This window comes from Acromyrmex echinatior, chromosome 11 (assembly GCF_024713525.1).
Source record: "Acromyrmex echinatior isolate Ae372 chromosome 11, ASM2471352v2, whole genome shotgun sequence".
Lineage (NCBI taxonomy): Eukaryota > Metazoa > Arthropoda > Insecta > Hymenoptera > Formicidae > Acromyrmex > Acromyrmex echinatior.
Window position 1 is genome coordinate 7818971 of NC_141862.1, and position 15504 is coordinate 7834474.

The following is a 15504-nucleotide window of genomic DNA, read 5'->3' on the forward strand; positions in this document are numbered from 1 at the left end:
GCAGCCGCCGGAGAATGAGCTGCAGAAAGTGGGCGAGCGCGTGCCGAGTGAGCACGAGCTTAGGGTGCAGCGATCATTGCAACGACTCAATGTGCCCGACTGGTACAAGAATTCACCCGCTGCCCGCGACGGCTTCCGGCTGAAGAGGCACTCCGATGCGTCGCAGCATGGAGGATGGCGCGCCCTCGGCTCCAAGACTACCTCCCTGTCATCCCTCTCGTCGTCTTCCAATCGACAGCCGACCACAGGTGGGATTGAGTTATCTTTGAACCAGCGACGAAATCGATTCTAAAAATAATTAAACGTTATAAATCCGAAACTTTCAACAAATTAAGAAAAAGGAGGGTATCTCTAAATGCAATGTGTGCTCTCTAAATTCTTTGATGGAATCTCACTTTGGAGAGTGAAAATTGAGCCAGTCTTGAAAATGAGTGTGGCTCAATTGTCGATCTTTATTAGTGAGATTTCACTCTTCAAAGTGAAAATTTACTCTAAAAGTTTTAGGGAATTAATACTCAGATGAATAAACAGATATGTTTTTATTTTGTTAGGTTTTATAGCTTAACTATATTGTATAATGAACATTCGTTTTTTTTTTCTTATGTTACAGGTGTCCTTCTGAGTCCCAGTCCTACACCCCCCGTATTCTCGAGATGGAGTACCAGCTTGCTGAACAGCGCCGGCAGTTCACCCGCGAGTTCGGCCAGGTCGTCCTTCAATCACCGGCAGCCCTACTTGGGCTGGCGTTCTCAGGAGCGATTGACCAACCCGCGGACGCCGGCGGAACGTCTTGCTCAGGGTATTCTTCCCCAACTGCAAGCCGCAAACAAGGTCAGTGCATGATAAAAAAAGAAGCCCTTATTCTTTGTTTTTTTTTTTGTCATTTCTGTCTTATCGACTTTTCACAATCCTCTCTTCTTATAGATTTAATCTTTAATGGCAAATTAAAATTGTCTATCTGTTTTATCTACCATTCAACGCAATTTTCCCTTATATAATTCAGCGCAAACGCGTCAGCAAATACAAAATGCCTCGTGGAAATTATTGACGTCACCGTTTACGTCACGACTTCTCTTACGTCAGCAAGCCTTAGAATTCTAGTGTATTTGTGAATCGATATTCGTGATTGTATGAAGCTGTGTGTTACACAGTACATTTTACGCGTTTACGCACACTCGTCGTATATTCGTACTTGTTGATGGATTCTGAAAGCGAAAACTAACAACGCGATCCCTTGCGATTCGTTTTCGTTCCACCCTCTGATCCCTCTACGAGATTTGCATCTTGCTCTTTGTGCAATTTATTTTTAATTTCCGCAGACAGTACGCAAGCGCATCGCCGCTTTCTAAAATTAGAAATTCTGGCAGGAAAGCTCCTGTCGTCTCGTATCTTTCACAGTTTCTTTCTTGAAAAATGATGCATTTTTAAGACTCTTATATACTAAAGCTTTTTCCCTAATGATGGTAATAATTTTAAAAACCATTTATCATCATAAAATTTATCTCTATCTAACGGATTATACAACTAAATACTTCTTTCATGAATATTATAATGTCAAGCAATAATTATATATTATAAAATATTTATATATTTTAAATAATTTATTTATAATCTTCTGATAATAACTAGATTACTTATATTGCTTTCCATATATACGAGTGAATATTTATTTTTTTGTTTTTTAATGTTCCTGATAATAATTTCTATATTTCTCCAAACACTCGAAACAATGAATGATTGTAATTGCTTTAGAAGAATCATTTCATTTTTGTATTCTTTATATATTTATACTTTGTATTATTTAGCTTTTTATATAATTTCACTTTTATCGAGCTTCACACATTTTGCAAGTATCAGTGCCAATTCTAATTACACAGGCCATTGCATTTTGTATGTAGATATGTACCGTCGGTTAGAAATATTTTTGAGAATAATTGCTTCTCGAATTGTTTCCCAACATTAAAATAACAATGGTTAATGTTCTGGGTACAACTAATTTGAGTCAAAATGTCAATTTTGTGTATCCATAATAAATAATATCTTCAATTGTTCGGAATGGATTTCATGCTTGTTTCGCAACAACAGCAACAGCAGCAGCAGCAGCAACAACAGACAACGAATCAGCAGCTGGAAGTACGGAACTCGATAAAGGAGGTGACCTCGGCCATCGTGCACTACGTGCAGAGCGGCCAGGAGGTCGGCGGAGGCGGTGGCGGCCGGCTCTCGCCTCGACCTCGACCTGAAGATTGGGATGATAGGGGCGGAGCGAGGTCTACCAGCCCCAGAGGTGAGCACTAAAGCAACCCCCTCAGCCACAAAAAAAAATATACCATCCTATCAACATCACAACCACCATCACCTTTGCTCTCCGTCACGAAGGTAATTTTTGAGTTTTCCTATTTTCTTAATGTCTTCTTTTATCTTCCTTTGCAAGCTGCCTCTCTTTTTCTCTCTGTCTCTCTCTCTCTCTTTGTCTCTGTATGCATCAGCTGGCTCTGCGCATCGATGAGGTCAAAACAGGTCGGTTTTTAATATTTATACCCTCCTCCCCTTCCGATTTCTCGGATTAAAGAATTTTAAGGGTCCCGCGGGATGTAGTTTCTCAGAAAGGTTCACTTGGAAACGCGTTTCAAAATATTTTCTTATTCCGTAATGAGCACCCTTAAAATTCTCCATTTGAACCCTAATTATTATATTGCATTTTAGTAAAATACATTATTATTGTGAAATTTACATATATAAATATATCATTATATTTCGAATTAATGCAAATTAATGGAAATTAATGGAAATTCGAATTATGGAACTTTTAATTAATTCAAAACTATCTTCACGCGACATTTCATTTTGTTAAATACATCCGCGAGGTATCAAAAATTCAATTTACGTCGCAATAACCGCCTTGTATTAAATATAAAATTCTAAGCTATCTTAATGTCTAAACGAAGACTCTTCTTCTCGTTCGCCATTGAGGCACTGAGTGCAAGTCATAGCGGTAAGAGTGCTTCTTGCAAGTGGCTCGCATACACGTGTCGCACTTTAACATGGTACAAGTATTCAAGCTTGCTAAGTACTCAGTCTACATCTTCCGCGTTTTGAATTGCGGTGCGCATCTCCTCGCGACTGGTATCACTTTGGATATAAATAAATCCATTGGTAGGAAGTAAGTGTGTTCAATCTCAGCATCAGATGATCCTTGATCAAATCCATCACAGGATTCTGATGTCGGAAGTGCCCTTAGATTTTGCCTTTAAGATTATTACAAGGAAAGTCAGTTTAGTCTTCTTCCTTATTTGAGCTTTGACGCTCCTGTTTTAGAAATAAGAGATAATAGAAACGTGAACAGCGTTTGATACTTATTTGTCAAAAAACACTCCAGTTAGGATGTGTACGCCTGTCAATTTACGACGTTACAAAATAACGCGATCGACAATGTGTCTCTTGATTTTGAAATCTAGTGTTGCGTATTACAGTCAACGCCAGATCGTGACCTTCTCGGACAATCTCAACGCTGCGCTGCGACTCGAGACTAGTCGCTGCTATTTCGATAGTGTCTCATGACCGTCGTCACCGAAATAGATTACCCTGAAATTCAAACACCTCTTTTTCCCCCTCCTTCCTTCTCGACGCAAACGAACTCGCAAATGAGTTGTCTGCGAGGTGTAATATCGAAGGTGTAAATTGGAACAGATTAGAGGAGAAGCTAGAATGAAAAGCTTTGCGTGAAGACGAAATCGCAAATTTTGTAAAGCTCACTAAAACTTTGATCGATTCGATATCTTTCGGATGCTGCTGTGACGTGCATTGAAACTTAACGCTTACACTAACATATTGTATATGATATCAATAACAGATAATGATTAACTCGCTGCTTACTTAAATATTTCTCATATAACTTACTATTTACTAACAAAACTTTGATGACTAGCTTCACTAATGCTACTCTTCAAGATAGATTTATGAACGTTCTTATACAAAATTTTTTAAAAGGAATAGGATCGTATAGAATCACGTATGATTACGCTGTTGCATTCTCCAATTTATTTGATATTATTTTTAATTTCCTTTTGTTATTTATCTCTCAATACCCATACTACTGCTTCTACTACTTAAGACGTTTATAGGATCAATAAAGATAGTTAATGCCCGCATCGTCGGATCCTAATCGTCAGGAGAGCCTTATAACGAAAGAGATTATAAATCCCCTTGGTATTATATAACACGTATGTGCACGAATAGCTTCTTCCGTGATGCTTCGCGCGTTCAAGAATATGGCAGTTACTTATTCACCGTTTACCCCTTAAGGATTAAAATTTGTAGTTAGATTAACGCATTTATAATATCTGTAATCGCAGAAAAACGAAATGTGTGTGCGAAGTAATAGTTTATGGTGATCAGAAATATTTTAAGAATAAATTCTTTGACTCTGATATGATCCTCTTAGAATCGGATAAATTCGTAATAATCTATAAAATTTACAAAGTTTGAGTCACGTTAAAGATTTTGGAAATCTTCAAAATTACAAGTAGATTTTCCACGGAAAGAAGTAGGAGGAGACTGGGAGGTCCTATAAAAGTCCTCGATTAGAATTAATTTCCGACGCCGACGCGAAGGGTCAGTTATGATCCGGGCCTAATCGCTCTCGCATTTGTGTCGGCACCTCGAAGGGAGCGTGAGGCTGTGCTGGATGGAGAGCTCGTTCGTCGGCACGCGGCCCGTGGACTCACCGGAGACGCCTATGAGCCTGGCGACCGACCAGGAGGCCGGCGACTGCTGCAACGCGGCCGGCACCGAGTCCTGCAGCTGCCAGGACTCGGCCGCATCCGGTCTCTACCTGGACCTGACACCCAGCCGAGATGACGTGCGCCATCAGCATCTTCAGGCATCCTCGGCCGGCCCGTCGCCCACGTCCTTCTCTAACTATCATCACCATCATCAGCGTCACCAGCATCGCCAGCAGCAACAGCAACATCATCACCGCGGTGAGTTGCTGCTCGCCTAGCGGACGCGCGAAACTTTCGGCATCCGGTTACTTTCGGTACTCCGCCCTTATCGCTGAGCGCGCGAAACTGACGAAGACGATTTCTCGAGGAGATTTTCCTGTAGATTAGAAATTAAATCAAAAAGACTCGTATGAACTAACGTAATTAGTTTTAGAGAGAATTGAATGAAAGAAAAAAGTATAGATATTTAATTAATATAATAAACATATCAATATTAATTATTTTCCCCGTTTTTACGAATCGTCCTACGTGATGAATATTACGATGATCTTTAAATGTTTATTCGTCGTGTGCTTTTATCTCGTCGGCATAGGTATAACATCCTAGAGGCACTCTCATAATTCTCTCCGGGACCGCGAGCTTTTTATCGTCGTCACGACGGTGATTAGAGCTTACGCCCACATATCGATAATCGTTATCTCCCTTCATTCCGTCCTCGTTTTCGTCAGCTTTCGTTGCGCGCTCGGTCGAGCCGCAGGTGCGCGAGGCTTAATCGAGCTTTCAGGACTCAGCTAATAATTAATTTACAAAGCCGACTCGAGTCAACATATATTTTCTTTTCTCGTTCTCGAAGGTTTATCACTGCGGACTACAAAAGGATAAAGCTGTACATCCACTTGAGAACTCTCTTGTACCTCGGGAATGAACTCTCGATAAGTAAAACCTTCGAAGCTGCGAATAATCATCAGACTTTCGTTCATCGAAGTCTATGATTATTCGCTTTTACTATCGAGAATTTTCTATTCGAGAGCGATGTCCTCAAGTGGATATCATCAGGCTTGATCGAACGGCGAGACTCGAGATGACGATGAAACGACACGAATTCGTTGCATTAATATTTAGCGACGTCGCGATTTATCTGATTGCAGCTTACTCGCCCGAGGATTATTTCTCGGGAAACTGGGAAGTGCATACTCGAGTCGCGCTTTTCGCCAACTTTTTCGCACATACAGCGAAAAATTTTAAAATAAAAAATTCTCCATTCCACGCGCGTTCTCTCGTCTCTCACTCACTCTCTTTCTCTCTCCTTTTCATTCTTGTCGTCGCTCATGCGAGAGAGCTCGTCGCGAAGAATTTTTGTAGTTACACTTTCTTACTTTGTTTACGATACGTGTCGACGACCCTCCGCTCCCCTTCCTGTTCGCTGATAAAGGAACAATTAAAAGGCGCTCCCGTATATCATTGTATGAAGATATTAATTTTATATTAATTTAACCATTTTATTTCCCCTCCTCTCTCCTCGCTCACCATTGTCAGTAGTTATTTGCGTTCATGTATGTTTATTGTAAAGCTGTCCACTTTACGTTAACACCTGTAGAACCTGTACAGGTGTATACATATTTGTATTAATTAGGTTTACTTATGTAAAACGCGCGCATACCGTTTATTATGTGTTACGAGCGCATCGATATTATTATTATTATTATCATTATCGTTATTATTATTTTTAATTGTATTATTATTATTATTATTATTATTATTATTATTATTATTATTATTATTATTGTTACTATATTTTAATTAATCGGCTCCGAAGCACACAGAATCACGTGCGCACGTCTCGTTCTGTCTCTTGCTGTGCCTTAATAATTTTTTTATTTTGTTATTATTATCGATGTATATTGAGTGCGCGAGTGATATTATATATAAAAGATTTCGATCGTGTGAATCACGAGACGACAAGAACGATGATCTCGCGATGATTCTGTGTGCCTGGTGCTCCCCTGGTCTCTCTGTCTCTCTTTCAAACGGTTCCGTACTTATTGTTCGGACGTGTCAACGATTATCATTTGTCTGTAGAGCGTAATTATTATCCCTGGCAACAAATAAATTATTGTCGTCATTCTTTGTGTTTCCGTAAACTTCTTTGTTCCCGCGTTCATTTATATTCACATGTATATATACGTATATATATATATATATATGTGTGTGTATGTATATATATATATATGTGTATATGTATAATTATTTTTTATATACATAATTATAATTATATATAATTATTTTTTGCTCACCCTTATGTGTTTCTTCATTAAATCGGTTCACTTCATGATCTCAATTGGTAAATATTTTGTTAAAACATTTATTATGTATGTTTATATGTATTTTTTGCAAGAACCGATTTAATGTCACGATCACCTATGTGAACATTGTCTGCATACACTTATTTCGGTCGCATTGTGTACCACGCTCTGCTTGTGTCACGGTAAGTGCTGCAGAATTTTGTTGCTTTCTCAGCTACGATGTCAGCAATCGAGTTCTGTCTTTTCGTATGTAATTTAACAGCCGCACTTATGCGCGCGTAAAGCACAATTGATGACATTAAATAATGATCGATCGAATAACGATCGATATACAATTAGCGGTCCCGAAATGTAAACTTGATCTGGCACATAACTAGATGTATTATTTTTCTAGCCGCAAGTTGCGGTAACTTCGGTCGGCTGCAATCACGCGTCTGTCGCATTTACTATTATAATGAAGATTCGTAAAAAAAGTTTGTCATCTCCCTAGTATGAAGAACGTATGCTTTTTCGAGGCTAAGAGAAATTTAACGAAATTAATCAAAAGACGCAATATGGGGGGGAATCGCTTTATTCATAGTGGGGTAAAGGGGTCATTGGTACCCTGGAAAGGATATTTTATTTCATTTTCATTCAAGTATATACACGCGTACACAAACGCACACACACATACACACGTACACACACACAGAGCACAGCACACGTGCACACGCAGTTGCCTCCTTTCGTAAAACGGGACCAGATTAAGGGGGCAACGAGAAAGTAATCGCTTTATTATTAATCACGGAATTAATGGAAAATGGGGAAAGGCTTATCTCGTTCTCACCAAATGCATACACATAAAAGTACACGCACACAAATACGACATAAGCGCGCACGTACGCGCGCACGTACACTTTCGAGGCCAAGAGGATGACGCAAACCTCTCTGTCTCTTCTTTACCCCCGCATGATACCGATGATCAGGATCGGGCCAGAGCGATACGGACGAGGCGATGGCGACGGCAGCTCTTCTGCGGAACAAACCGAGCCCGGGCTCCACGACCCTGGAGGACGTACTTGACTCCCTCCTGGGGCTGCCACCCGCGTCGCGTACCCCGAGTCCTGGCCCGGGGGGACCCGTCGTGACCGCCACGTCCGCCATCCGCCATCGCCATACGAACGCCGCCGTCGGCCAGGCGAATGCCGGGCAGAGCTGCAGCGACCTACGCCAAGACCTCCAAGGTAGGAGGACTATGTAAGTTTTCGTTCTGATCGGCAAATTCTATTCAAGAACGATCAATTTCTATACGTACGAACTCTCTCCCCCCCCCCCTCTCTCTCTACCGTAACCCTGAAGAGCGTGAGCATCGAGTGTCCTAGCTGTAAGAATCTTACGCGAGCGGCAGAAGTTCGATATCATAAATATTATATATACTTACCGATTCTTTCTAATTCTCGCAATTAATTTTATTCTGAAAAAATTTATTTTTGAGAACGACGGAATTCTTTTGGAAAATTTCTAGAGATTCTTTTCGGAATGTTCTTTTTTTTTCTTTCTTTTCTTTAATTTCCTAGCACGAGAGAAATCTGCCGCTGGTGTATGCATTCATTCTGGGTCACTTCGATCTACACGTGTATTCCGACTGTGTATTCCACTTTGCGGTGTAAAGAAAAACTTAAACTTGCGTTTCTCTTCGCCTCGTCGCCACTCACCTCACCCTTCACCCACGGAGACTGTGCTTCGTATTTGAACGAAGGAAACCAGGTTTCCACGCGCGAACTGAGATACTCTAGATAAAATTACATATATCATATCATTCTTACATATCACATTATCGATGGCGCAGGGAATCGAAAGAATATGTTACGAAAAGACTCCCCCAACGACTCTCTCGAAAGAGAATTTCACTTTCATCCCTAAAGAGATATAACTAAGTAAAACGAGACGAAACGAATGCGACGTTGTTGCTTTTTAACTCGAGTCTCTGTGGACCAGTCGCTGACTCGATCTATCGATACAGAAAAAAAAAAAAAAAAAAAAAGAAACCCATGAGAACATCATCCGACATGAAGAAGAACGCGATAACGCCTATCTCGATGCCTCCCTCGAACTCACGTTCTTTTGCACCTTTGCAGAGGCGAGCCTAAGGGCGTGTAAAGCCCCTCACGGGGTCGTAGACACCCCAGAGTCCAAGGACGAGCTTGGCCGTGGCCGGCCACCGCAGCAGCCGCTCGCTGCTTATCGCGCGAATGATTAGGACCGCATGATTAATAACACGAGCCGAGACGGAGATCGTAAGACAAAAATCATCAACAAGACTCTCGACACTCTCTTTCTGTCTCTCTTTCTCTCTCTATATATATATATCTCTCTTTTCTTACATATCTTTCTTTGTCTTTAAAGATCTGTCCCCCTTTTAGCAGCGCTTCCTATACTTTCCAGCGATCTATCTCAACTTTCACGTATTTGTTTCGCGAAATTTTATTTCGATGCGTTATCGTAATTTTAAAAGATACTTTAAATGATAAAAAATCGCGTTAACATTTTAAATTGAACTTTTTGCTATAAAAGTGCTATATTTAATGGGAGGATCGATGACAATTGATTTGCTTCATTAGACTTGATTGTATATCACATTTATTTTTAATGCGGAAAACGTAGGAAAGTGCGACTAAAAAGAACAGATCTTCTATGGTTCTGTGCACGATCAAGCTTGATGGCACGTGGGATAAGTTGGATACACAGATTGGATTCGCTTTTACGCGAACTTGTAGCAATGTGCCCACTCGCTCTTATTATATAACAAGTCTTTTTTTTTATAATTGTGATTTGTATTTCAACGAACACATAGCGTATGGAAGTGAAAAAACTTAAAAAGAATTTCTATTAATATTTTTAGAGGAGTAATATACGCATACCTAGAAGAGATAAAAAGAGAATTTTCCGCAAGAATTTCTAAGAGATATTTTAAGATTAAAACGGTTGAATGAAATGTTTCCACTTACGAAATTAAAAATTAAATTTCTCTTTTTCTAATAGTTAATCTTCCACTACGATAATGAAAAGTTTATATCACAACGTTATAATGAAGAAATCTTTCGAAAGGAAGAACTAATTTCAATGACAATTAAAAAAAATCTTAAATACGTTTCTTGCTAGTAATTATTTACATACTTTTAGAAAAAGTTTAACATTTTTTTTTATAGAACTCGATATATTTTTATGATATGTTCCTTTTAGTCAGCTGTCTTGTTCTTTAAATGATTTCAGTTGTTATTTGCTTTAATGCTTTAGTTTTCTTAGTTAGATAATTGCTTCAAGTACTGAGTTGGTGAAGCCATCACTGACACAAGGAAAATGCGATTGAACGGCAAGGAAAGTTAGACTGTTGAGGGGAGGCGAATTATTATACGTACGAGTGCGTCATTAAAAGATACATCACGCCGATCACTGTCATTCACGCTCATACTTGCTTATAATCATCACGTCATTGTGCTTAACGCGTTTCTCGCGCTGGCTCTCGGTGACGATGACGGAGGAAAGTGAGAACGAATTCTCTCTTGTTCCATGTAACATTACTACACAAAATCATTTAGTATCATTCATCATGTCGCACCAAAGTAATAAACATCATCATTTTCCATTTAATGCAAATTGGTAGACAGACTCAAGAAGAAGAGCTCGCTTTAAAATCGTGTTAAAATTCACACTCTGAAAATATGAAAATTAGGTGTTGCAAAGAGCGCTGCATGGAAATTTTGCAAGAATAAAATAATCCGCTTGAAAATACGCATATCTTTGCTTTTTATAAAATCTAACACGATTTTGAGATGAGCCCTTCAGTTCAATCACGATCGTTCTCCAACCTCTCTCATCGTCTCTCCTATCCCTCCATCTTGTCGTACTTGTATTGATAAAGGCAATCGATCTGACTTGTCGCAGAGTCAGCTAAGAGCGTGATGGACGTTCATCAGGCAACCGTCGATGATCAGCGCAACTTCTACTCGGGCGAGCTGGTGAGACGGAAGAGCGAGGGCAGCGACACGCTGCCCTCGCGAGCTGCGGTTGTCGCCGCCGCAGCTGCGTCGTCCTCGTCGTTGATGCCACGCGGTGGCGTCCAGCCGCGTCACCGTAGGGTGTCTTTCGACAATGCCCAAGACTCCACTAACGGCAGCTCGGCTGCCATGGACAAGGTAGTGCGGTGCCGTAACAACAAGTGCGGTAACTCGACCACCCTGGCAGAAGCGAGGAGGACCTATAAGAGCTGCCACAATTGCACCTGCCTATACTGTTCGCGCGAATGTCGAAGAGCTCACTGGCAACGTCATCGCAGGACCTGCCTTCATTCGCGAGCCGGCAGTCTCTGCCGCCAGGTACTGTCCTCGGCGAAAGAGGACCCGGCCACCCTGAAGCACATCTCCGCCCTTGCCAGACGGGGCTACGCCGGTCACGGTCGCGGCGCGGTCAAGTGCTTCTTCTCGAGCCCCGAAGCGGCCGAGCGTTTCGTCGGCAACGGCTTCGCCGACCTTGGCGAGCCCACCTACGTGCGTTGGTCAGACTTACTCCCGGGCGAGATGGGCGCCGAGCTCTACGCCGAACTGATGCGCCTCTGTAAGACGTACAATCCGGAAACGCGGCTAGTGCTCTACGTGGCGGTGTGCGTGGTCAGCGAAGTGCCGACTAGCGGCGCGGTCAGATGGGAACGGCAATTGGTATCCAGGTGTGCGAAGATCAGACTCGACGGGGCGGCTAAGCAGCATGCTTCCTCCTCCTCGGCGTCTCCGCAGGCCAGGAGGAGACTCTCACAACAAGCACCTGCGTCTCCCTGTAACATCACTAGAGAGATGGACTCGCCTGAGACCCTAGTCTTGACATCATTACCCGGTAACAACGGTCAGAACACGCCACGAAAAGCGCGAGAGATCAGCTTCACTAATATTCAACGGCAGCTCAGGCTCAGAGGAGTCTCCTTGAGGAGACACTTTCCCCAGGTATACCGGAAACTTTGTTCTTACGTGGACGGCTCGGTGGACAAATTCGCCCCGGTGACCATCTATCCCAGAGATCAGGCGTCCGGTAAGAGCTTCATGTGTATCATCATGCTGGATGCGGAGCCTGAACGTCTTCAACTATTGCCCACGGATTCGTCTAGGGTGAGAACAGTGGACATCAGCGTGGAGCAAGAGTGAGAGCCATGTTCGGGTAGAACGAGATTCAAGAATCGGGATAGCTCAAGACACGTCGCTCAGGATTTTCCTCAGGTTCACGGGGAGACGGTCAGAAACGTCTTCGTAGACGGAATTCTTCAAGATGAAAACTACTGACGTCGGCCAGTGGCAGAGCAAGAGCGAAGATGACATTTGAAGAAATGATCAGGAGTATCACAGGAGATCGCAAGGGATTTGCTCAGAATTTTCCTAAAGTTCTAGAGAAAAAGATCGAAGATGGCTACTGACGAATGCCTTCAGAGATTGAAGACGACTTCATCAATCAGTGGAGTAAACTTCGATAATGTAAAAGTTTAAAAGGTATCCTAATTTCATCGGATATCTTTTGAATGTTTATATTGTCTGTGTGAAAGAATGTTTAGGTAGAAGAGTATTTAGATGAAAATGCCGACGGAAGTCTAGATGGATCTAGAAAGCTCAACACATTTGAGCTCACAGACTTGTATGATTTCACACGCAGGACACGCATACAAAGACTTTTTCTATCTTTCCTTCTAGAGAAAAAAGAAATCGAACGCACGAAAAACGATAAGTATTACTTTGTTCATACCCTCTTTTTCGATACCCTAAGTATCGCGATCGTATGAAGGCAATTCTCCATTATTTCAGACATCCAGATTTAGTCGTTGCTGTATGAGAGATTTATTATAATCGTTCGCCAGTATAAGTCTTATTGAAGAATTATTAACGATCCTTTCAATCCAAAATATATGTGATCGATAACTTTTAAAGAAAATATTTGAAGAAAATTAAATAAATATTTTCACGCGTTTGTTAGTATATTACAACGATTTGATAAATCAAGTAAAATAGTCTATACATAGTCATGTTTCTTTAGCGATTCTTTTGAAGGGATTGAAAGGATCGTTACGTCAGTGACGATTTCAAGATTCTCGGCGGATGGAACGGAAAGTAAGATTTAGAGTACGTTGTTGTCTCTTCGTTCAACTTTGCATCGTTTAAATATTTTATCGTATATATATATATTATATGTAAAGAGGCGAGAAACATTTTTTCTCAGCGGATACATTCACGATCGATCGCTACGGAAGTTTCGCTTAGAGTCCGACTTTACCAGAGACGGAAATCATACAATATCGAGCCTCGAAAGGGAATATATATTTCAAGAGTTATATTGTATATTTTAATTTGTTCATGCAAATGTCATTATTATAATTATGACCGCGGAATGCCTGCCTTACTTACCGGCATGTAAATATGATTCCCGTCGTTATTAATCGGATTAATTTAATAATACGAACGTAATCACGAGGTTCTTTTGATCCACATTCGCCCCCCCCCCCCTTCTTTAAACGCAAAATAGAAAAAAAAAAGATAAACCCGTCTCGGAGATGCGGTATCAAAGATTTTGCCACAAGTATCGTTCACGTTCATGACATCGTGCCAAATGAGAAAAGCGTGATAAAAGTCGCGAAAAGCAAACTTTCGGAACGCAGAACATCGTCACTTTTTCGATATAAACTTCTAATCTCGAGGGAACGCGCCACGCGTACAATTTCGGTTAAAAACGGCGAAAAGTTTTCCCGCGGATCAATGAATCGCCAATTTTACTAGTAAACGTTTAATAGTAAACGTAGCTAGGTCGAGTTGCATCACAAGTTACGACGTTACGAAAGGCTGATCTCTTTCCAGCGGAAAAAGAAGAAGGATGATCGATAACGGTGCCAATGATAAGGAGAAACTTACATCATTACTTTGTATAGCAATGTAAAAACGTACCGAGAGAGAGAGAAGGGAAACTTGCAATCCGAAATTACGCGAGTGTCGCGGTGTCATCGAGTGACGATTAATCAAGCAATCGACGATGCTTCGGTGATTCATAATTTAATAGATAATTAATGGGGGGAGAGAAATCGCTAACGAAGGAACGAAGGGCGGAAGCGCGATTTCCTACGCTAGTAGGTAGAAGTCGATACCCATTTTTATCGGTGACAATGCAATTTTTATCGACGACGAAACACGATAGAAAGTAAATGGAACCAAAAGAGGATGCATCGCAGTGCCAATAATAAAATGCCATCGATATTTCTATAATCGACGAGGAATATTCTATTCGCTGTCGAGGTATTAAAAGACGACAACTTATATGTTCTGCATACACCGATCATGATGATCCTTACGATTATTGATTTCGATTAACCGGATTCTTTTGTATGCATAGCGAGAGCATCGAGTTATTATACAACGTTTAATCGTTAACATCTGTTACATTATCAAGCTTGCGACCAATGTTGATCCCTCATTTTACGTTTGTATATAGCGCTATTAAAGGGATATATACATATAGGAAAGATAAATTAGGGGTAAGAGAGCGACTTCGCTAGCGAGAGAGGAGATTAAAGAAATCGATCAAAATTCGAAAGTAGGCGGCTTACCGAAGATCAGTCCGTTACATCCTCGATATAGTTCCTTTTCCTATCTCTATTACGCGACCGATTATTGCGACTTCATTATACAGGCTGTATAATAAAGCGTATTGATTTCGACGCTTTGCGATACATCTTGAATAAATATATTTATATATCCATTCCGCTCTAGAAATATATAAGGATCAGTGAGGATACATCGGTTGGAAAAAAAATACTCAATTTCGTTATTACTAAAGATACAGCGTGTTCGTGAGAGATTTTGTATTAGACAAAATTGTTTTTATCTATAAAGAAAAGTTTCTGTATTAGAAAGTTTATTGGAAAACAAACGATTAAGATTTTATATTATTTACACTTTTTACACTGATTTCGAAGAAAAATCAAGAATGTTTAATTGTCGAATGCTTAATTAGTTATCATAAATTCATCAAATATTTTAGTCTCACCGGAAATGTCTGTTGTAGAAATTAAATAATTACTTAGCAATGATAAGTAGAAACTCTACGGACGTTCTGTATCTTTTCGACCGATTTGCGAGAAAGCTGTTGCTCGACGTTGACTATAACTAATCAAGACGAGAGAGCTAATCCGTAAAAGAAAGAAAGAAAAAAAAAAATTAAACAATCCAATTGATCAAACGAGCAATCAGCCCACGCATAGTCACTCTAAAGTCTAAAGATATCGTTTCAGCGTCTATTTATCGGTGCTACCAGAATGTGCTATCATTGTTTTCGCATCTGTGTATGTCTCGATTTTTCAAATAAAATGTTAATTTTATTACATAAGCCCACGGTGTGAATGCCCTAACCAAAACAATTTGAAACATGATCGAAACTGAATAAAATATAATAGAAGGTATAATGACAATTTTTTTAAT

The 15504-nt window shown here is 40.6% G+C and overlaps 1 protein-coding gene across 11 annotated transcripts in view; it reads left to right on the forward strand.

Annotated features, from left to right (window-relative positions):
* The window catches only part of LOC105149709 (uncharacterized), a 54204-nt gene extending 38792 nt beyond the window's left edge, over positions 1-15412 (forward strand). For 3 of the 11 annotated variants that reach the window (XM_087411235.1, XM_087411233.1, XM_087411234.1), the window contains 5 exons: positions 5-248; positions 611-831; positions 2086-2287; positions 4668-4982; positions 10952-15412. In XM_087411235.1, the coding sequence (XP_087267361.1) occupies positions 5-248; positions 611-831; positions 2086-2287; positions 4668-4982; positions 10952-12198 (2229 nt within the window). In that variant the 3' untranslated portion in view covers positions 12199-15412. Of the gene's footprint in view, positions 1-4; positions 249-610; positions 832-2085; positions 2380-4667; positions 4983-7992; positions 8264-9144; positions 10785-10951 lie in introns of those variants that run through there. The other 8 variants (XM_087411242.1, XM_087411238.1, XM_087411239.1 and 5 more) reach the window with 8 other exon arrangements.
* The last annotated feature ends 92 nt before the right edge of the window (positions 15413-15504 follow it).